This window comes from Chiloscyllium punctatum, chromosome 11, assembly GCF_047496795.1.
Source record: "Chiloscyllium punctatum isolate Juve2018m chromosome 11, sChiPun1.3, whole genome shotgun sequence".
Taxonomy (NCBI): Eukaryota; Metazoa; Chordata; class Chondrichthyes; order Orectolobiformes; family Hemiscylliidae; genus Chiloscyllium; species Chiloscyllium punctatum.
In genome coordinates, this window is record NC_092749.1 from 93,450,053 (window position 1) to 93,472,570 (window position 22,518).

The window sequence follows — 22,518 nt, forward strand, 5'->3', positions numbered from 1 at the left end:
CAACAGCTGTCCCTAGTAGCCATACACACAGATGACAAAGACCACAAATTCACCTGGGACAACACAATGATCATAGGCCAACCTAAACATAGGACAGCCAGAGAATTTCTAGAAGTGTGGCACTCAGCCACGGACTCCATCAACAAGTTCATTGACCGAGGCCCAATATACCGGCCATTACCACGACCAATTGGAACTGGCAACTAGAAGCAGCAGAAACTGGACCAAATAAATTCCAGAAGAGAGAATACAGCAGTGCCTCACAGGAGGCTCCAAAGCACTGAAGATGTCACCTAGACAGGGGACGAAACGTCTGCAAATCAACTCTCCCAGCTCGGCGAACATACCCACAAGCACAACAACTAGAACCCGAGCTACAACTCTTTACACAAACCTTGAATCATCAACTGTCCAGACTGTTTGTTTCTTATTTACACAATTGCACAATTTTGAACATATCTATGAAATCTCCCTTTTACCATCTCAGTTTTATGGGTATGCACCTATTTTAAATGCATTTTTCTACAAAATAGTAAAATCATTGATTCATTCATTTACTGGTGTAGGTTATGGAAGCAACTTTGCAGCATTCACAGTTAAAATTCTAATTGTTCCTTTTTGACAGATATTAGACTTTGATGTGGAACAGAAGGTGAACCTTGCAGAACTAACCAAAGCACTTGACAATGAGTTATTGACCAGCAAAAATGGAATTCATCAGGCCGCATTCTCCTGTTACAGAAATGAAATAAATGGCCTTCAGTAAGTGCGTTGCTTTTAACATCCTTTTAAGTTTTGATGAGTGTCATCCATGGCTAATCAGTGGCTGGTGGTGGAACACTTGCTTTGAAATCAGAAGGTCAGAGTTCAAGCCAGGGACTTGAGCACTAAGGGCTGATGTTCCAGTGTAGTACAGAAGGAATGCTGCATTTTCCAAGGTACTGTCTTTCAGCTGGGATATTAAACAGGGATGCCTGCTTCTTGGGTAGATGTAAAAGATTCGAAAACTGTGTTTTGAAGAACAGCAGAGTTCTCCTTGGTGTCTTGGCCAATGTTTATTCCTCAGCCACATTATTAAAACTAATTGACTAACATTATTTATCTATGCACATTGGCATTTTTACAACAGTGATTACCTTAAAAAATGTACCTAATTGGCTGTATAGTGGTTTGGGACAGCCTAAGGTTGTGGAAAACAAAAAGTAAATGGAGCTTTTTTCCTTCTAACTTATGAAAATGTTAAACTCTTCTGTATCCCTATATAACATTAAGCACCTCCTACCTTAAATGCTGCAGTTTCAAACAGCCTGTGAACTGGAAGTTATGGCACTTAAAGATTTAAATAATTTAACTCTCCTTTTAAAGTCAGGTTCCAGCACCTGCAGTCATTGTTTTTACCTCTTCAGTTAAAAAGACCTATCTTGCTGTCCATCTGCCATCTGGTGACTGTTGAAGGTATTGCTGTATGGTTGTAAAAATTTTGTTTTGCACATTCCATTGTTTTGTTGGGAATACATGTGGATTAAGATTTGTCTTTCACTGTGAATAGACAAACTATCTAGAAACCATTAGAACTAACACTGTGTAAAAATATAAATAGCTTCTAAATGCAAAAAAAAACCCCAGAAATTGCTGGAAATGTTCAGCAGGTCTGGCAGCATCTGTGAAGAGAAATCAGAGTTAACGTTTCGGGTCTAGTGACCCTTCTTCAGAACTGATTGTAGCTGAGCAAGTATTAATTAATTTGCAGAAGAGAGGGTGGGGGGAGGGTCTGAGGAGTAAACAGTACCTGGTGATAGAGCCCAAAGAGAGAAGAACAGTTGGATAGACCAAGGAGTGGATAACAATCTGGCTAGGAGGGTGAATGGCTATTAATGGGGACTGTTAGTGGCTACCAATGGGTTGTGTTATTAGCAGACTATGTGGTAACAAAACCTGGTGTGTGGAAGTAGGGGCAAGGACATGGGGGAGTTCAAGTCCTGAAGTTATTGAACTCAATATTGAGTTCAGAAGGATGCAGGGTTCCCAAGTGGAAAATGAGGTGGTGTTCTTCCAGCTTGTGTTGAGCTTCACTGGACCATGGCAGCAAGCCAGATATTGGCCAGGGAACAGGGTGGTGTGTTGAAGCAGGCAACTGGAAGCTCAGGGTCTTTTTAGTGGATAGAACATAGGTGTTCTGCGAAACAGTCTGGATACTGAGGATGGAGGAGGTAAATGGGCAGGTGTTACACCTTTCAGTTGCAGGGGAAAGTGCTGTAGTAGTGTGTTGGGAGTGAAGAAAGAGTGGACCGGACCAGGGTGTCCTGGAGGGAAGGTGGACAAGAGAGGGGAGGGGAATATGTGTCTGGTTTTGGCATTTCACTGGAGGTGACGGAAATGGTGGTTAATGATCTTATAGTTGTAAGATGGAAATCATTTGATCAGTTGTCTTTGCCATTTCCCCTTCTTCCCCTAATCCAATAGACCAAACCTCCAAGACATGCACCCAGTTCTAGTCCTGACCTTGAACGTTTTTCTAGTTTCTCCCTCATTTTCCGTCATGTTGAGCTGATTTTGTTCATGAGACCTATTTGTTCTTTCAACTCAAATCCCACTAAACAACTAACTGTCCAACTCCCCTTCCTGGTTCCCATGTTAGCTGATATTTTTAATGTTCTTCCTCCTTGGGTTTTATCACTTTCAAATCTGCCACTGTCACCCTTCCCTCAAAAAAAAAGAACCCTTTACTCCTACCCTGGCTCCCATCTTTTTAAACAACTACTCTGTCTCCAACCTGCTTTTCCTCTTTAAAGTACTTGACATTGTCTCCCAAATTTGTGCCTTTTGTTCTGGAACTCCCTGTTTGAATCCCCTCAATAAAAAATCCCCTGCTACTTCCATAGTACACAGCTTGGAAGGATAGATAGGGGTGATGGCGAGGTAGATCGGAGTGTTGTCAATGTATGTTTGTAAACTGATCCATGTTTTTGGATGATGTAGGCAAGAGGCAACATGCAGATGAAAAGTAGGAAGGGAGGAGAGTAACAAATTATGTCCTATGTGACTGTGACAGAAGAAAATTCATCCTTTTTTGACACGTTTGACATCTTTGATCATGCCATCCTCCTCGATTGCCACTCCATTACCATCCAGCTGGGTGGAAATGTGCTGCTTATTTCCATTCTCATCCATTTAGTGGCAATTGGAGAATTGCCTGCAATAGTTTCTCCTCCCACTCCTGTACTATGACCCCTGGTGTCCCTCAGGGGTTTATCGTTGGGCCCCTCCTATTTTTCATTAAATACTTGCCCCTTGATGACATCATCTGAAAACACACATTAGTTTGTAAATGTACACTGTGAACATCCAGATTCGCCTCACCATCGTCCCCCTCTATCCCTCCGCAGCTTCTGAATTGCCTGACATCTGCTCCTAGATGATTAGAAATAGCCCCCATTCAGATATTGGGAACAGCGACAACATTGTCTTTGGTGACTTACAAAAGGAAGAGCGACAACATTGTCTTTGGTGACTGTTACAAAATCTATTAGCCAGCCACCAACTTCACCCCTCTCCCTGACAACTGTATCAGTTAAACCAGATTATTTGCTAATCTGGATATCACATGTAACCATGTGAGCATCCTGCATCATAGCCAAGCCATTGCTAAAACAACCTGTTTCCAACTCCATAATGTTTACTAATATCACTGTCATGGCTCATCTGTTACTGAAACTCAGCCATGCCTTTATTTCAAGATTATTGTAATGCACTGGTCTTCAATGTTATACCCGCCATAAACTTGTGGTCATTGAAAACACTGCTGGCCATCTCTTTGTATCAGTTCTTGCTCTTTAATGGATCTGTGCTCAATGACCTTTATGCAATCAGTTAAAACAATGTCTTGGTTTGAAAGTTCTTATCTTTGTTTTTGGATGCTTCCATGGCCTTTTCTCTCCCTATCTTGGTAAATTTCCTTCAGTCCCCAAACACTCTGAGATAGCAGAGTGCGGCATGGTGGCTCAGTGTTTAGCACTGCTGCTTCACAGTGCCAAGGACCCAGATTGGACTGTGGGAGGAAACCAGAACACCCGGAGGAAACCCATGCAGACACGGGAGAATGTGCAAACTCCGCACAGACAGTTGCCTGAGGCCTTGTTATATTTGGTCTCATTACTTTAACATAAATGTAAATGCATGCAGATATAACAGCCATTTATTAAAACACCACTGACGATTATAAAAGTCCTATAAGATGATTTGCTTATACTTGTATTTTTTTCCCCACTTCATGCATAGTATCAATAAATCATGTTGAAGCAAAGATGTGTGTGGGTGACTATATAATTAATTAATTGTGCCAGTAATAGAGAAATAGTATAGCCAATTAGTTAAACAAAGGTACATGATCTCTGAAAAGCATTTTATCCTGCACAGTCCTTTTCATCTGTCCTATTACCATGATTATATTACCTAATTAGCTCAGTACCATTTCTCCTGAGCACTGGTGATCAGATAGACATACACTAAATCATTACAGATATTGCTGAGTGTTTACTTTCAGGCATTGCATCATCCCCTTAATCAGTTGAAATGTAGCACCCTGCCCACACATGGTGTACAGCTTGCATTCTCAGATTCAACCTCACCATGTTCAGTGGAAAGTCATTTTAAACTCAAACTGGTCTTTAAGAAGAGGCTGGTCCCACAAGTTGTACAAGACATTAAAATATCTGTGATACTATGGACCGTCATTCCCACACTCCTCCAATTCTTCTCAATGTTGTCTGCCATGTAAAACTGTCCTGGTTGGCCCTTGTTTTCCAATATTCCATTTGCAGATGAATTATTGTGAGCAGCGTAGTTAACTGAAATAACATCAGCATAAGACCCGGGTGTATCATGGTGTTCATAACACTGACCGCTGTAAGGATACAGTTGAGCAGTGATTCCCACCTGCAAAAATGTCCAACCTATTCAACAAGGTGCCACACAAAAGGCTGCTGCATAAGAGAAGGATGCATGGCATTACAGATGATGTATTAGCAAGAATAGAGGATTGTTTAACCAACAGGAAACAAAGAGTGGGCATAAGTGAGTGCTTTTCTGGTTGCTAATCAGTGACTGGTTTTGTGCCTCAGGGATCAGTATTGGGACTGCAATTATTTGTAATTTACATAGACAATTTGGAGTTGGGGACCACGTTTCGTGTGTCAAAGTTTGCGGATGACACTAAGATGAGTCATAGAGCAAAGAGTGCAGAGGACTGTGACACTTTGCAGACGGACATAGATAATTTAAGTGAGCGGGCAAAAGTCTAGCAGATGGAGTACAATGTTAATAAATGTGAAGCATTCATTTTGGTAGGAATAACAATAAAAATGTCAATTATTTGAATAGTAGGAAATTTTAGCATGCTGCTGTGCAGAGGGACCTGGGTGTCCGAGTGCATCAATCACAAGGTTGGTCTGCAGGTGCAACAGGTAATTAAGGCAAATGGAATTCTGTCCTTCATTGCTAAAGGGATGGTTTAAAAGCAGGAAGGTTATGTTGCAGCTGTATAGGGTGCTGCTGAGACCACACCTGTAGTACTGCTTGTAGTTTTGGTCTCCTTACTTGAGAAAGGGTCTACTGGCCCTAGAGGGGGTGCAGAAGAGGTTCACTAGGTTGATTCTGGAGTTGAAGTGGTTGGCTTATGAGTGGTAGTCTGGGATAACATTCATTGGCATTTAGAAGAATGAGGGGAGATGTTATAGAAATACATTAAATTAAGAAAGGAATAGATAAGATAGAAGTAGAGAGGATGTTTCCACTGGCAGGTGAAACTAAGGACAAGAGGTCATAGCCTCAAAATTAGGGAGAGCAGATTTAGGACCGAATTGAGAAGGAACTTCTTCACCCAGAGGGTTGTGAATCTAAGGAATTCACGGCCCAGTGAAATAGTTGAGGCTTCTTCATTGGATGTTTTTAAAGCTGAGATAATTTTTTGAACAGTAAGGAAATTAAGGGTTATGGTGAGAGGGTGGGTAAGTGGAGCTGAGGCCACAAAAAAGATCAGGCATGATCTTATTGAATGGCAGAGTGGCATCGAAGGGCCAGACAGTCTACTCCTGCTCCTGGTTCTTATGTTCTGTAGGTTTGTGGAAAGATTAATTCACAGAGGAGATTTTTCATTCTGTCATGCGTCCCACTCTTCTGATTCAAAGTTTGTAGAAGTCTCACTTTGGACTTACAATGGTGACTGTCCACAACAGTTACTTGATTGAAATGCTGAAGCTGTTGACATTTCCCTCTGGTACAGCATCTGTTTCGCCCAAATAACAGTTTAGGCTTTTAATTTATAAATAAGAATGGTATGCCATGAAAGACCTAATATTTGATGTGTGTGCAGCAGAGTTTCTGCCTCACTTTGTGCTGGGTTTCCTACCATCATCCTCTTTGACTATTGGTATCCTACAAGGCCTGATTGAGCTAGTGTGATAGAGGAAAGCCATTTACTGGTCCAACTAGAAGAGACCATTGTCTGAACAAAAAGTAGTTTGTTTCATGTTAGTAACTTGTACACGTTACATTCAAATTCACAGGTTTATATCATCAATCTCTTTTCTTCCTGCCACCTTCTTGTAATTTACCCCTCCTGTTTTATTCTAGTAATCCCCAAACCCCCTAGCAAAAGCAAAGTACTGTTGTTGCTGGGAACCTGAAATCAAAACAGAATGCTGGAGAATTTCCGGTAAGTCTGTGGAATGAGAAACCAGACTTATCATTTCCAGTCCAATATGACTGTTCTTCAGAACTGAAGTCATGTTGCCTTCACAGCCTCTGAAGGAGTTGGGAGATTTCCGATCATGTTCTCTCCTTACCCCTTACACATTCCAGATTACAGGGAAGGTGAGTGAACTGTTGAGAGTGACAAGCGTCTAAGGAATTGAATGGCCATCCAACTGCTCCTCATTATATAACATAACTGGTTGAACTGTACAAGCGTGGGACTTTGGTATCTGAAAAGTAAAGGGGTACAGAAGCATTCATGACCATGGCCTTTGTCCCAAAATCTCCTCAACAATGTTTGGATCAGGGAGTCCTTTGAACATCATCCGGTTTTATTCATTTCAGTCTCTGCTGAGTATCCCAAGATATGGGAGATGTGGAAGTTGGACTGGGGTGGACAAGGTCAATAATCAAACAACACCAGGTTATAATCCAATAGGTTTGTTTGAAACTGCGAGCTTTTGGAGCTCTGCTTCTTCTTCAGGTAGTATGGGCTGAAGTCAGAAATAGGAAAGGTGCAGTCACCTTGTTGGGTGTTTATTATAGGCCCCCCCAATAGCAGCAGAGATGTGGAGAAACAGATTGGGAAACAGATTTTGGAAAGGTGCAGAAGCCACAGGGTCGTAGTCATGGGCGACTTCAACTTCCCAAATATTGATTGGAAGCTCTTTAGATCAAGTAGATTGGATGGGGCGGTGTTTGTGCAGTGTGTCCAGGAAGCTTTTCTAACGCAGTATGTAAATTGTCCAACCAGAGGGGAGGCCATATTGGATTTGGTACTCGGTAATGAACCGGGACAAGTGGTGGGCTTGTTAGTGGGTGAACATTTTGGTGATGGTGACCACAATTCTGTGACTTTCACCTTGGTTATGGAGAGAGATAGGTGCGCACAACAAGGAAGTTTTTACAATTGGGGGAAGGGAAATTACGATGCTGTAAGACAGGATTTGAGGAGCATACGTTGGGAGCATAGGCTGTCAGGGAAGGATGTGGTGGAAATGTGGAACTTTTTCAAGGAGCAGATACGACGTGTCCTTGATATGTATGTACCGATCAGGCAGGAAAGAAATGGTCGTGTGAGGGAGCCTTGGTTGACGAGGGAGGTTGAATGTCTAGTAAAGAGGAAGAAGGAGGCTTACATAAGGTTGAGGAAACAAGGTTCAGACAGAGCAGTGGAGGGATACAGGATAGCCAGAAGGGACCTGAAGAAAGGGATTAGGAGAGCTAAGAGAGGGCATGAAAAATCCTTGGCGGATAGGATCAAGGATAACCCCAAGGCATTCTATGCGTATGTGAGAAACCTGAGAATGACGAGAACGAGGGTAGGTCCGATCAAGGACAGTGGTGGGAGACTGTGTATTGAGTCGGAAGAGATAGGAGAGGTCTTGAACAAGTACTTCTCTTCAGTATTTACGAACGAGAGGGACCGTATTGTTGAAGAGGAGAGTGTGAAATGGACTGATAAGCTAGAAGAGATACCTGTTAGGAAGGAAGATGTGTTGGACATTTTGAACAACTTGAGGATAGACAAGTCCCCCGGGCCTGACGGGATATATCCTAGGATTATGTGGGAAGCAAGAGAGGAAATTGCAGTACCGTTGGCAATGATCTTCTCGTCTTCACTGGCAACGGGGGTGGTACCAGGGGACTGGAGAGTAGCGAATGTTGTGCCCCTGTTCAAAAAAGGGAATAGGGATAACCCCGGGAATTACAGGCCAGTTAGTCTTACTTCTGTGGTAGGCAAAGTAATGGAAAGGGTACTGAGGGATAGGATTTACGAGTATCTGGAAAGACACTGCTTGATTAGGGACAGCCAGCACGGATTTGTGAAGGGTAGGTCTTGCCTTACAAGTCTTATTGAATTCTTCGAGGAGGTGACCAAGCATGTGGATGAGGGTAGAGCAGTGGATGTAGTGTACATGGATTTTAGTAAGGCATTTGATAAGGTTCCCCATGGTAGGTTTATGCGGAAAGTCAGGAGGCATGGGATAGAGGGAAATTTGGCCAATTGGATAGAAAACTGGCTAACCTGTCGAAGTCAGAGAGTGGTGGTAGATGGTAAATATTCAGCATGGAGTCCAGTTACAAGTGGAGTTCCACAGGGATCAGTTCTGGGTCCTCTGCTGTTTGTAATTTTTATTAATGACTTAGATGAGGGAGTCGAAGGGTGGGTCAGTAAATTTGCAGATGCTACAAAGATAGGTGGAGTTGTGGACAGTGAGGAGGGCTGTTGTCGGCTGCAGAGGGACTTAGATACGATGCACAGCTGGGCTGAGGAGTGGCAGATGGAGTTCAACCCTGCCAAGTGTGAGGTTGTCCATTTTGGAAGAACAAATAAGAATGCGGAATACAGGGTTAATGGTAGGGTTCTTGGTCAGGTGGAGGAACAGAGGAATCTTGGGGTCTATGTACATAGATCTATGAAGGTTGCCACTCAGGTGGATAGAGTTTGTAAGAAGGCCTATGGAGTATTATCGTTCATTAGCAGAGGGATTGAATTCAAGAGTCGTGAAGTGATGTTGCAGCTGTACAGGACTTTGGTTAGGCCACATTTGGAGTACAGTGTGCAGTTCTGGTCACCTCACTTTAGGAAAGATGTGGACGCTTTGGAGAGGGTGCAGAGAAGATTTACCAGGATGTTGCCTGGAATGGAGAGTAGGTCGTACGAGGATAGGTTGAGAGTTCTCGGCCTTTTCTCGTTGGAACGGCGAAGGATGAGGGGTGACTTGATAGAGGTTTATAAGATGATCAGAGGAATAGATAGAGTAGACAGTCAGAAACTTTTTCCCCGGGTACAACAGAGTGTTACAAGGGGACATAAATTTAAGGTGAAGGGTGGAAGGTATAGGGGAGATGTCAGGGGTGGGTTCTTTACCCAGAGAGTGGTGGGGGCATGGAATGCGCTGCCCGTGGGAGTGGTAGAGTCAGATTCATTGGCGACCTTTAAGCGGCATTTGGATAGGTACATGGATGGGTGCTTAATCTAGGATAGAAGTTCGGCACAACATCGTGGGCCGAAGGGCCTGTTCTGTGCTGTATTGTTCTATGTTCTATGTTCTATGTTCAGGCATGGTATGATAGGGAAGTATAAGACCAAGACAATACTGCCACCTGTTGGCCTCCCATTCCTTTGACCTGACATGAGGTAATGAGGTGGTAGAGACCCCTGTGATGTCTGCCAGGCTCACTGCTAACTTTGTGTGTTGCAGCTTTGGATATTTCTTTTGTCTGACCTTGATTTTTGTTCTGTTTGCCTGAAAGATGTTGTACTTGCAGCTCTAAGTATGTCCAGATTTCCACCACCTACTTAGTTTTCTCACTGCTCTTGAATTCTGAAACTTCTTTATCTCTGGCCTCAGCCTTTTCTACTAACTTAAGAATCTACATTTGACACGGTATAGCTATTGTCTTAGTTTGTGCGACATTAACCATTAGGTAGCTTCAAATTGTGAAGAAATATCTGAACCATGTCCAGAATATTCCCAGGTCTTGCCATTGTTAATTGGAGATCCTCCTTGAGCTGCATTCCTGAGAGAATATCTACCCCTTGAACTGATGCTAACTTGATGAAGATTGAATTACTTCAGGGTTATCAAAATGTTTGTCAAATTTGTCTCATTACTTTAAGCACCAATGTAAGCACTCGTGCAGTTGTTACAATGCAGGATCGAATCTTGATTGTTTCCTGTGAGAGTTCCCCAGTGCAATGATTTGTTCATCCCCACTTAAACACCATTTGTTCTTTTTGATCTTGTGCATATTATCAACAATAATCAAATTGCAGTGCAACAATTGCAGTGAAGAAACAATTCCTAAAAATGAAAGAGTAACCAATTAGTTGTACCAAAACAAAGCTATATAGTATAATAAATTAATTGTAGTTAAAGATTCACTGTTAGAATATATGCTTTTCCAATTATCCCATTACAATGGTAATATTGAATCATTTCACTCAGCACCACTTCCCATAAGCGCTAGGATTTGGCATGTTCCTGATCAATGCTGCCACCACTTTAGATTCCTCCACTGTCACTAGATTATCAGACAGCTCACTTGGCATCCAATATTTTGAGAAGATCAAAGCTGTGTTTTTGGTACAGCTACAGATTTTTATCCCAATCTACCAACTCTAGCCCTCACTCTGGCAATTACCTGAGACAGAACAATGTTTGCATCTGTGATGTAAAGTTAATCCTGAGATGCTCACCCAAACATATATTTGTGCCAATACCAAGGTTGCCAATTTCCACTTAATTTGTTTGTTCAAGGGAGAGGATGTTGCTGGTGAGACTGGCATTTATTGTCCATCTGTAATGGTCCTTGAACTGCTGCTTTGCCTAATGTATTGGTACATCTACAGTGCTGCTGGGAAGTGAGTTCCAGGAATTTGACCCAGCAGCAGTGGAAGAATGATATAGTTCCAAGTCAGGATGGTGTGTGGCTTGGATGCTGTTGTGCTTCCAGGTGGTAGAAATTTGGGGTTCGGAAAGTGCTGTCAGAAGAGGTGTGATGTATAATGCCCAACTCCGTGCTGCCTCCTCTTATCTGCTGCTGAAATGCTTGTCTATTCTTTTGTTAGCTCTAAATTTGACTATTCCAACTTGATCCTGGCCAATTGCCCACATTTCACCTTCCGTAAACCTGAGACCATCTAAAACTCTGTGCCTCTTCCTTCCTCACTCACCAAATTCCATCCATCCATCACATTTATACTTGATGACCTACACTTACTCCTGGTTTAGCAAAAGCTTGAAATTCTTGACCTTCATTTCAGATCCCCTGCAATGGCCTCAGCACTCCCCATCTCTGTTATCTCGTCCAGGCCAACAACCTTCCGAGACATTTGTTCTCCTCTAATTCTAGCCCCTTGAGCATCCCTAATTTTACTTATTCCACAATTACTGAGTTTGCTTTCAGGCATCAAAGCCCTAGTCCATAGATTCCATCTCTAAACTCTGTAATGTGTCTTTCTACCCTCCCTCTGTTTAAGATATTCCTTTAAGCCAACCTCCTTTACAAAGCGTTTTGTCATCTGCCTTAAATTGCCATATGTTTTATGATACTCCTGTGAAATGTCTTGGGACATTTTATTGCATTAAAACTGCTTTATATAAATACAAGTGGTGTTGTTACAAATGTTGCTGGGTACTTAGTTAAAGAAATTGCATCCTCCTGTTTATTTTTGGAAATGTTTGTTCTCACTGGACACTTACACAGTACATTCCTTACAATCCTATTTTTAGCAGAAAACTCATCACATGTCGATCCTAATTTAATGTACATTGGTCTGACAACATGCCCAGCACATTGAGCTTCTTGAGTTGTATGGGCCCTTGTTCTCACAGAAATGTATTAGGATCCTTCCATGCATCATTTATTTAGACTCATAGACTCATACATTATGGACAGAGACATTTTGGTCCAACTGCATTTGGCCCATATCCCTGTCAACCTTTTCTGTTCTTGTACCTGTCAAAATGTCTTTTAAATGTTGTAACTTTTCCTGCATCCTTCACTTCCTCTGGCAGTACATTCCATATATGTATCACCTCTGTGAGGAAAACGTTGCACAAGCTTCACTTTCTACTTTTACAAAATAAGTAGGCCTAACACAGATTTCCAGATTAAACACTGTTCTGAGGAACCTGCAATGTCACCGAACCTGCAATGTCAACTTTAATTTCTTTTCACAGATGCTGCCAGACCTGCTGAGCTTTTCCAGCAATTTCTTTTTTTTGTTACAAATCTACATTTACTTTTCTTCGGTTCTCTAATAGTTATAATCAATATATTAATAAGAAACATAATAAACGGCCATGTGTCTATCTACCCTCCTTCTGTTTAAGATATTTCCACAGGTTGGTTTAAAGGAATATTAGGCTACCACCTGTGACGTGCATCTCACGAAGGGATCATACAGACAAGACAAAATACTAAACATGTATATAAAATCAAAAATCTAAAATTAAAGAAAAAACAAATAATATAATAATCAGTACGTTTAACAGCATCTTTGGAGAGAGAAAAGGAGTTAGTGTTTCAAGTTGAATATGACTCCTTTGAGACAAATGACTTTTGTTTTCAGAAGAATAATCATATTTGACTTGAAGCACTAACGTTTCTAACCCCAAAGCAGAGGCAGTAAGCTATATTTTTGTTCTATTGATTCTCACAGGAATCAAAGATACCTTTCCTATATCTGAATTTTATCCCAGAGATGGTGGAGAAATATCATAATAATGACTCTGACTCTGTGTTCAAGTGGGGAAGCTATTCCCAGTATATTATCAAAATATGTTTTGGTTACATTGAGTAGGAAACATCTCATCCTAAATGACTGCTACTAAGTATTCCTACTTGATTTATTTTATTCGTTATAAGAAATTAACAATGATATCAAATTGATGTTGACCAAACCTTGTTTTTGCAGAAGACAAATTCAGCAGTTGTACAAGGAGAGAGAAAAGACCAAAGCAGACTTGGACAGAGCAGAGAGGTGTAATGTCGAGCTAGCCAAAGAAGTTGATGACCAACATGCCACAATGGAATTGATCAATGAAACCAAAATCAAGTCAGTAGGAGACATTGGTTGATTTTTCTTTTGTTTACTTTTGTTCCCTAGGTGTGAGCATTTCCCAGGATGCAGGAGGAGAAAATATTGTGGATCGCAGAAATGATATTTATGGGGCATCTTATTGGCAGTGTTGCAATTTTTACCTATCCCATGGTAACCCTTGAGAGGTAATAGTGAGTTGGCGTCTTGAATCACTGCAGTGTGTGTAGGAAAGCCACTGCCATAATATTATTAAGTACGGCATCCCAGGATTTGACCAGCAATGGTGAAAAAATTATGATACGTGGCAAAGATAAGATAGTGTATAATTTGGAGGTGGTGTTCCAATGCAGTTGCTGCCCATGACTGTCTTAGTGGTGGAGATCATGGATTTCGGAAGACCTGTCCAACGCTATCAAAATTTCAGGCTACCTCCATGGTTAAGAATGCATTGGTGGGCTTCCTGTAAAATGTTTCTTATCAGCTCTTTGATGGGTTGAAGTATTGTCTTTCGATGTTCTCATCAATTTGCTCCTGACCCTATCTTGCTCAAGATGTTTATTCCTTCCCAAGTTTGTTTCTGTGTCAACCAGGAAGCTTTCACTACTATTAATGAGTATTTTCCTGCCAATGTGCCATCCAGAGACATCAGAGCCTAACCTGACCTCCTTCCCAAACACACACACCTTTCATCAGTAAAGCTGGATGTCAATCAGGAAGAGGAACCTTTGGCAACTTCTTATTCTAAGTTATGGGCACTGAGGCCCTGTTGTCCCTCTAACGTGGGTCAGACAACTAGCTACAGATCAAGAGTGCCTTGAATTCCCAATGTTCCCCCTAAAACTATCCGTTAACCCCCTCCCACCTCAACTGAACACTGTTTCTTATGTAAGTAGCACATACGATTCTGACCACAGACTTGTTTATAATACCTCTCTCGCCACAGTGGTTTTAGCAATATCATGATATGAATGACGATTTGGTAAGAATACTAGGTGACTCTGGAAGCTTATCACAGCCCCAGTCTTATCCCAAAGAAGGAGACAATGAAGAAAGTTCTCAATAGTAATATGTATAATAGGAAATAGGAACAGATTCAACTTTTTAAATACAAAATCAGTAGCAAGCCATTTGCCCCACAACACTGTTATGCTCAGCACAAAACTCCCATTCAGCTTGATTGAACCCTAACAACATGTCATTATTTTCTTTCCTCCCTTTATGTAGTTAGCTCATTTTCCTTCAAATGAATTGTGACGAAAGGGGTAAATTTATATGTATTAAAATCAATATTGGTATTTGGATTTGAAAATAGAGGCAGCTGAGTGTTTATCTTTTCGAGGGTTTCTATAATAAAAAAAGAAGGGTTGGGAAAATCCTTCTGGAGTAGTGACTAAGTTCAGCATTTGTCAAACTAAAGTGTCTTCAGACCCAAATCATGTTAATGCACAGATGTTTATACTGTTGGCTTTATGTTCGTAAAATAAATGTGAGGCCATTAGCTTTGCTTTCAGTTCAGAATAATCTAAAGTTTAGAGTTTCTTTTTAGTTCAGTAGTGAAGATAACTCTGTTGAGTTTAAAAACAAGTTTAGTTGAAGGAGTTCAGTGCAAGGAACAAGTCATCTCATCAGAAGAGTTTTTAATTTGTGAAACTTCCAAACCAGGAGACTTTGATAAGAAATCTGCAAGATATTAAGAATATTTTGGCTTTCAGATTTGTGACAAATTACTGTTGGCAGATTTGGAAAAGACTCATCAAATTGTCTGCATCACACCGCAAAGATCAGCTTTAGTAATATTGAGCCCTAAAGTGTTGCAATAAGTGTACAATTTATCTGGATTTGAGTCTCTGCAGCCAATAGTGTTGGGGAAAAGGCTGAAGCTTTGTTTTGCTGTATTTTGAGATCAATCTTAATTGTCTTCTCCATTTATCTTATTTTTTTTTCCAAAATAACATCTTTTGTGTAATAAACTTCTGTTGTTAAAGAAAGATCAGTTTCATGTATATACATCTCACACCATCTGCTGCTAACCTGCCCAGTGAGTGTCTATGGTAATGAGTTCCAACTTCTGGAGAAGACACATCTCCCAAATGTCATTTGTTATAGCCGACATGTTTGGCAATTTACATTTTGTGGTGTGATTGTTGTATTCAGCTATTCTTTTTAATGCAACTCTAGTAAATTGTTTGCTCACCTTATCTGCTTGACCATCCCCCCCTTCGCAGAGCTTTGGATCAAGGATACAAGGAGAAGATAGCAGCCGTTAAATTAGAGATGGGCAAGGAACAGGAGATGATTGTACAGCAGGTGAACACACAGCGAGCTGAACTTGAACATGAGTTAGATTCCCTCCGATCCGATGAGATCCATTTCCAAGAAAAGCTGAAACTGGCAATGAAGGTATGTCAAAGAAAAGCCTTGTGTTTCTCCCTTTTGGGGAGGATAAATTTATTCAGTTACTTATTGTTCCTGACTGCTCAGGTGCAGGGTCATCATTCCTGGCTGGAAAGGGTATTTGAGTGAAATGACCACTTGAGAAGGAATACTTAGATAATTCCCACAAAAGTAGACTGTATTCTTCCACCACTTTCTCAGTTTACATAATGTGAGGTTCTTAGGAATCCTCTATTGCAGCTCCCCCAGTTTATAACAGGCAGAGCGATATTGATGATTTTCACCCTCTATATAGAGTGGCTGATTAAAGAAGAAACTTTCAAAAAGAAGTGGAAGGAATTGTCAGTCTTTAACTTAGTTTGAATGTCTCAGTGATGATTTGTTCTGGAGAGAGTGAAGGAGAGACAGACAGAAATGGATAGTCCCTGTCCCCTGTGTTGCAGAATTGAAAAATACAACAATACAAAAACAAGATGTGATCAGCTACTGAATTGTTCAGAATGTTGGAGCACTTTCCACTCTTTAAGTCTTTTTATTTGACACTTATAATCACAGCAAATTACTAGTTTTGGGCCAGTATGTGTGCTCGATAGGTTAAGCATGCATGGCCTAAGTTGGGCTTTGTCATATCAATGGAAGGTGTTGTTACTTTGAAATTGCAAACCATAGCATTTTTTTCCAGCTTTTTATGATGTAATATTGGCTTTGCATAAGTGAGGAAAGTTGTACAGTTTCTTAAAATATTCTTTCTATTATTATAATATTAAAATATCCTTTATTGAGTAAGATGCATGCAATTACTGTGGAAATGACCGGTCAAATTTTTTGATAATTGTATAAAATTCCTGGTATTTTGTGCCTCCCCTCTCCTCCCTCAAGACTTGGTCTTCTTGTATACAATATCCTATATTGGCAACAAAACAGGTTGTGTCACAATCTACGTTCTGCAGTCCTGCCACATCCAGTTGTGAATGGTGAAGAGCAATCGGAACAGTTAAGAGGCGGTGGAGGCTCCACAGATTTCCCTATCCTCAACAATGGGGAAGTCCAATTGGGTCCTTGCACAGTGGGCAGCTAAGAGTGAACCACATTACTATGGGTCTGGAGTCAACATGTAGACCAGACCAGGTAATGGCAGTTTCCTTCCCTAGAGGATATTAGTGAACCAGATGGTTTTTTTGCACAATCGTCAATGGATTCATGGTCCTCATTAGACTCTTAGTTCCAGATTTTTATTGAATTCAAGTACTATCCTTTGCCATGATAGGAGTTGAACCGGGTCCCAAGAAGATTACCTGGGTCTATCGGTAATAACATGAGGCTATCGCCTCACTTATTACTCAAATTGATTCACTTCACATGATATCAAGAAACGGCTGAAGGCACTGGATACTGCAAAGGCTTTGGGCCTTATCAACATTCTGGCAATAGTACTGAAAACCTGAGCTCCAGAACAAGCTGTGCCTGTAGTCAAGCTGTTCCTGTGCAGCAGCTACACTTTGCATTTGTTGACAACTCAATACTAGGTGAAAGTGTGAGTTGTATTGAAGAAGTAAAGAAGCTTCGGAGTGATTTAGCCAAGTTGAATGAGTGGGCAAATGCATGGTAGATGTAGCATAATGCGTATGTGTGTGAAGTTATCTACTTTGGAATGAAAAGCTGAATGACAGTGTATTAATTAAATGCTGGCAGAATTGGGAAACATTGGTGTACAAGGGGACCTGGGTATCCTTGTAAACCCATTACTGAGAGGAAACATGCAGCAAGCAATTAAGAACACACATGGCATGTTGGGATTAACTGCAAGGATGTGTTGAGTGCAGAAGCAAAGATGTCCTGCTACAATTGTACAGGGACTTGGTGAGACGACACCTAGAGCATTGTGTGCTGTTTTGGACTCCTTACCCGAGAAGAAATAAACTTGTCATAGAGAGAATATAACAAAGATTCAGCAGACTGGTTCCTGAGATGGTAGGTTTGTTGTTAGAGATGAGATTGGAGGCTTGTATTCACTAGAGTTTAGAAGAATGAGAGGGGATATCATTGAAATGTATAACATTCTGACAGCCTTGGACAGGCTGGATGGGTGGGTCTAGAACAAGGCAATATATTCTCAAGCTGCGGGGTAGACCATCGAGAACTGAGATGAAGAGAAATTTCATCACTCAGAGGGTGGTCAGACTATGGAATTCTGTATGACTTAAGGCTGTGGAGTCCAAATTACTTGAATATATTTAACAAAATAGATTTCTAGACACTGAAGCCATCAAGGAATATGGGCAGAGAGCAGGTATTTATCATTAAGGTAGAATATCAGCCATGATCAGATTGGATGGTAGAACAGGTTCAATGGCATGAATGGCTAACCCTTGCACAGAAACTGGAAGGGCCATTTAGCTACACATTTCCGTTCTGCTAATCATTGCGATTGTGACTGATCACCTTACCTAACTGCAAAAACCTACCTTTTCCCCCACTTGCTTTAGATATTCTCCAAAGATATCAGTCTCTGATATATATTAATAATTGATCCAGCATCAATTGGAATTTGTAGGGAAAAGGTCCAAATGTCTATGCTTAAAACTGTTTCCTAGTTTTACTCTTGAAAGATATGGCTCTCATTTTTCACATAAACCACTTTGTCTTAGACTCTCAAATAAGTTAAAAGACTTTTTTTTCTTCTTTCTGCCCTATCTGTTGGTCTTAATATATTGAATATTTTGATCTAATTACCCTTAATCATCATAATTTTCAAGGAATACAAACTAGTTACAATTTTTTCTTGTAATTTAACCTTTGGATTCCAAATATTGTTCTGGTCATCCTTCTCTTGACTCTCTCCGGAGAGTCTCTCTTCCTAAGGTCAGCTGCCCAGTCTATTCACAGCATTCTAGATGTGACCTAACTTGGACTTTATGCAGATGAAGTATAATTCCTAGGCAGTCTGCTGACATCTATACTATGCATATATGTTAATCCAGAAACATGCGTTTGCATGATTCCAAGCTCAATACTAAGAATCATAGAATTCCTACAGTGTGGAAAGAGGCCATTCAGCCTATCAAGTCAGCACTGACCATCCAAAGAGCATCCCAGCCAGACAAAGACACCCATCCTATCCCTATAGCCCTGCATTTACATGGCTAATCCATCTAGCCTGCATATTCCTCGACACTACAGGGCAATTTAGCATGGTCAATCCACCTAACCTGCATATCTTTGGACTGTGGGAGGAAACTGGAGAACCCAGCGGAACCTATGCAGACACAGGAAGAATATGCAAACGCTACACAGGTAATCGCCAAAGATTGCAATTGAACCTGGGTGATTAGCGCTGTGAGGTAGCAATGGTAAACACTGAGCCACCATGCTGTCCTTTATTGCAGAGTTTATGTATGGTGTCATATGCAAAGGCCAAACTCTGAAGAGAGCTATTGAGATTTTGAAACCTGGTTCTGCAGTAATGATGGGGTACAGAGGTACAGTCCCAACAATCTTTGTGCTTGTGGCAAATGTGAACAAGTTGGATTCCAACCCACTGTCTCACTCATTAACTAAGATTCTTGCAGGATACCTTTTGGTCACATTCTGCTCATTATCCCCACTCTCTGTCTCCTGTTACTTGGACACTTTTCTAACCAGGTCAATTATTTGCCATAAATTCCAGGAGCTTCAGCTAACTACCTCCTGTGAAAGACTTTATTAGCATTCCCTGACTACTGCTGCAGCGACCTCTTAAAATAATTAAATCACGATGATCGGTGTGACCTGCCCTGTAGAAGAACTCCACGCTGGTCACCTCTGATGAAGTAAAACGTTTTAAGATGTTTGATCACTCTATCCTACAATTACAGGCTGTAGCCCTTTCCTAGGAGAAAGTGAGGTCTGCCGATGCTACAGTCGAGGCTGTGTTGCTGGAAAAGCACAGCAGGTCAAGCAGCATCCGAGGAGCAGGAGAATCGACCATTTCGTTTTGGGCCATTTCCTGATTAAGGGCTCCAGCTCAGACCGTCGATTCTCCTGCTCTTCGGATGCTGTGCTTTTCCAGCCACACAGTCTCGACTGTAGCAATTTCCTGTCAATGCTGACAGGCTAACTGACCTATAATTCTGTCTTTCATGTTTCTTCAGTCAAGGAGTGACTTGTGTAATTCAGTAATCTGCAGGAATGTTTCCTGAATAAAGGTAATTTTTGGGAATTGTAATTGGTGAATAGACAACAAGAATGTTTTTGAAAACAGTTATTGGGATTGGAGGTGACTGGAGGGTTTGGGAAGGGAAGTAAGGATGTGAGGCTAAGGAGAGAAGTGATAGGTGATTAAAATTCTTTTGAGGCAGCACCTCAAATAGGTATTAGTGAATTTAAAACCCATTTTAAATCCTATCCTTCAGATACAAAAGTGAATGTATAATTAAAGTTGTTTAATTTCAGTGCTGATTGTAAACACACAAAAGTATAGATTTACATTCCTGTATAGCACCTATGACAAGCTTAGGATGTCAAACTTTTACTGTCGAGAGTGTGTTGCTGGGAAAGCAGAGCAGGTCATCCGAGGAGCAGGAGAATCGACGTTTCGGGCATAAGCCCTTCCTCTAAACCCTTCCTATTCATATCCCTTTTAAATGTTGTAATTGTACCCACCTCCACTACTTCCTCTGGTAGCGCATTCCATACACTGACTACTCTTATGAAAACGTTATCCCTCAGGTCATTTTAAAAAAATTTTCCCCTCTCATCTTAAACCTATGCCCTCTAGTTTTGAACTCACCCACCCTAGGGAAAAGACTATTCACCCTATTCATGCCCCTCATGATTTTGTAAATCTTTATAAGATACCACCTCAGTCTCTGATGCTCCAGAGAAAATAGCCCCAGTCTATTCAGCCCCTCCCTACAGGTCAAACCCTCCAGCCCTGGCAACATCCTTTTCAAACTTTTCTGCATCCCCTCAAGTTTAACAGCATCCTTCCCATAGAAGGGCAACCAGAAATGTACACTGTATTCTAAAAGAGCCCTTGCCAATATCCTGTACATCTGCAACATGATGTCCCAATTCTTACACTCAGTGCACTGACCAATGAAGGCAAGCATGCTAAATGCAGCCTTCACCCTGTCTACTTGCAACTCCACTTTCAAGGCAAAATGCACCTGCACCCTTAGGTCTTTTTTGTTTGGCAATACTCCCCAGGGCCCGACCATTAACTGTATAAGTCCTGCCCTGATTTGCTGTACCAAAATGCAACATCTCGCATTTATCTAAATTAAACTCCATCTGCAACCATGAGCCCATTGGCCCATCTGATCAAGGTCCCATTGTAATCTGAGACAATCATCTTGACTGTACACCTATTTTGGTGTCATCTGCAAACCTGCTAATCGTACCTCCTATATTCCCATCCAAATCGTTTATATAAATTAAGAAATGCAGTGGACCCAGTACCAAACTTTGTGGCACACCGCAAGACAGAGACCTCCAGTCTGGTAAGCAACCCATTATCACCATAGAACATAGAACAATACAGCGCAGAACAGGACTTTTTGGCCCTCGGTGTTGCATCGACCTGTGAAACCAATCTGAAGCCCAACTAGCCTACACTATTCCATTATCATTCATATGTTTATCCAATGACCATTTAAATGCCCTTAATGTTGGCGAGTCCACTACTGTTGCATTCCACACCCTTACTACTCTCTAAGTAAAGAACCTACCTCTGACATCTGTCCTATATCTATCACCCTCAATTTAAAACTTCTATTCCCTCGTGTTAGCCATCACCATCCGAGGAAACAAGCTCTCACTGTCCACCCTATCTAATCCTCTGATCATCTTGTATGATAAAGTCTATAAAGTCAACTCTCAACCTTCTTCTCTCCAATGAAAACAGCCTCAAGTCCCTCAGCCTTTCCTTGGAAGAGCTTCCCTCCATACAGACAACATCCTGGTAAATCTCCACTGCACCCTTTCCAAAGCTTCCACATCCTTCCTAAAATGCGGTGACCAGAACTGTACGCAATATCCCAAGTGCGGTCGTGCCAGAGTTTTGTACAGCTGCAACATGACCTCATGGCTCCAAAACTAAATCCCTCTACCATATACCTTCTTAACAACCCTATCAATCTGGGTGGCAACTTTCAGGGATCTATGCACATGGACACAGAGATGTTTCTGCTCATCCATACTACCAAGAATGTTACCATAAGCTCAGTACTCTGTATTTCAGTTACTACTTCCAAAGTAAATCACCTCACACTTGCCTTCGTTAAACTCCCATTTTCCACCTCTCAGCCCAGCTCTGCACTTACCTATGTCCCTCTGTAACCTGCAACATCTTTCCCAACTGTCTGCAACTCCACTGACCTTAGTGTCATACACAAATTTACTAACCCATCCTTCTACGCCCTCATCCAGGTCATTTATAAAAATTACAAATAGCAGTGTCCCCAAAACAGATCTTTGTGATACACCACTAGTAACTGAACTCCAGGATGAACATTTCCCATCAGCCACCACCCTCTGTCTTCTTTCAGCTAGCCAATTTCTGATCCAAACCGCTAAATCATCCTCAATCCCATACATATATATTTTCTGTAATAGCCAACCATGGGGAAATTTATCAAACACTTTATTGAAATCCATATACACCACATCAACCGCTTTACCCTCATTTACCTGTTTGGTCACCTTCTCAAAGAACTCAAAAAGGTTTTTGAGGCACAAACCCATGTTGACTATTCCTAATCAAATTATTCTTTTCTAGATGATTATAAATTCTAACTCTTATAATCCTTTCCAACACTATACCCGCAACCAAAGTAAGA

The 22,518-nt window shown here is 41.2% G+C and overlaps 1 protein-coding gene across 4 annotated transcripts in view; it reads left to right on the forward strand.

Annotated features, from left to right (window-relative positions):
• The window catches only part of ninl (ninein-like), a 157,668-nt gene that overhangs the window by 77,772 nt on the left and 57,378 nt on the right, over positions 1-22,518 (forward strand). For all 4 annotated transcript variants that reach the window (XM_072581295.1, XM_072581297.1, XM_072581296.1 and 1 more), the window contains exons 9-11: positions 626-762; positions 13,181-13,321; positions 15,532-15,706. In XM_072581295.1, coding sequence (XP_072437396.1) covers positions 626-762; positions 13,181-13,321; positions 15,532-15,706 — 453 coding nt within the window. The remainder of the gene's footprint in view (positions 1-625; positions 763-13,180; positions 13,322-15,531; positions 15,707-22,518) is intronic.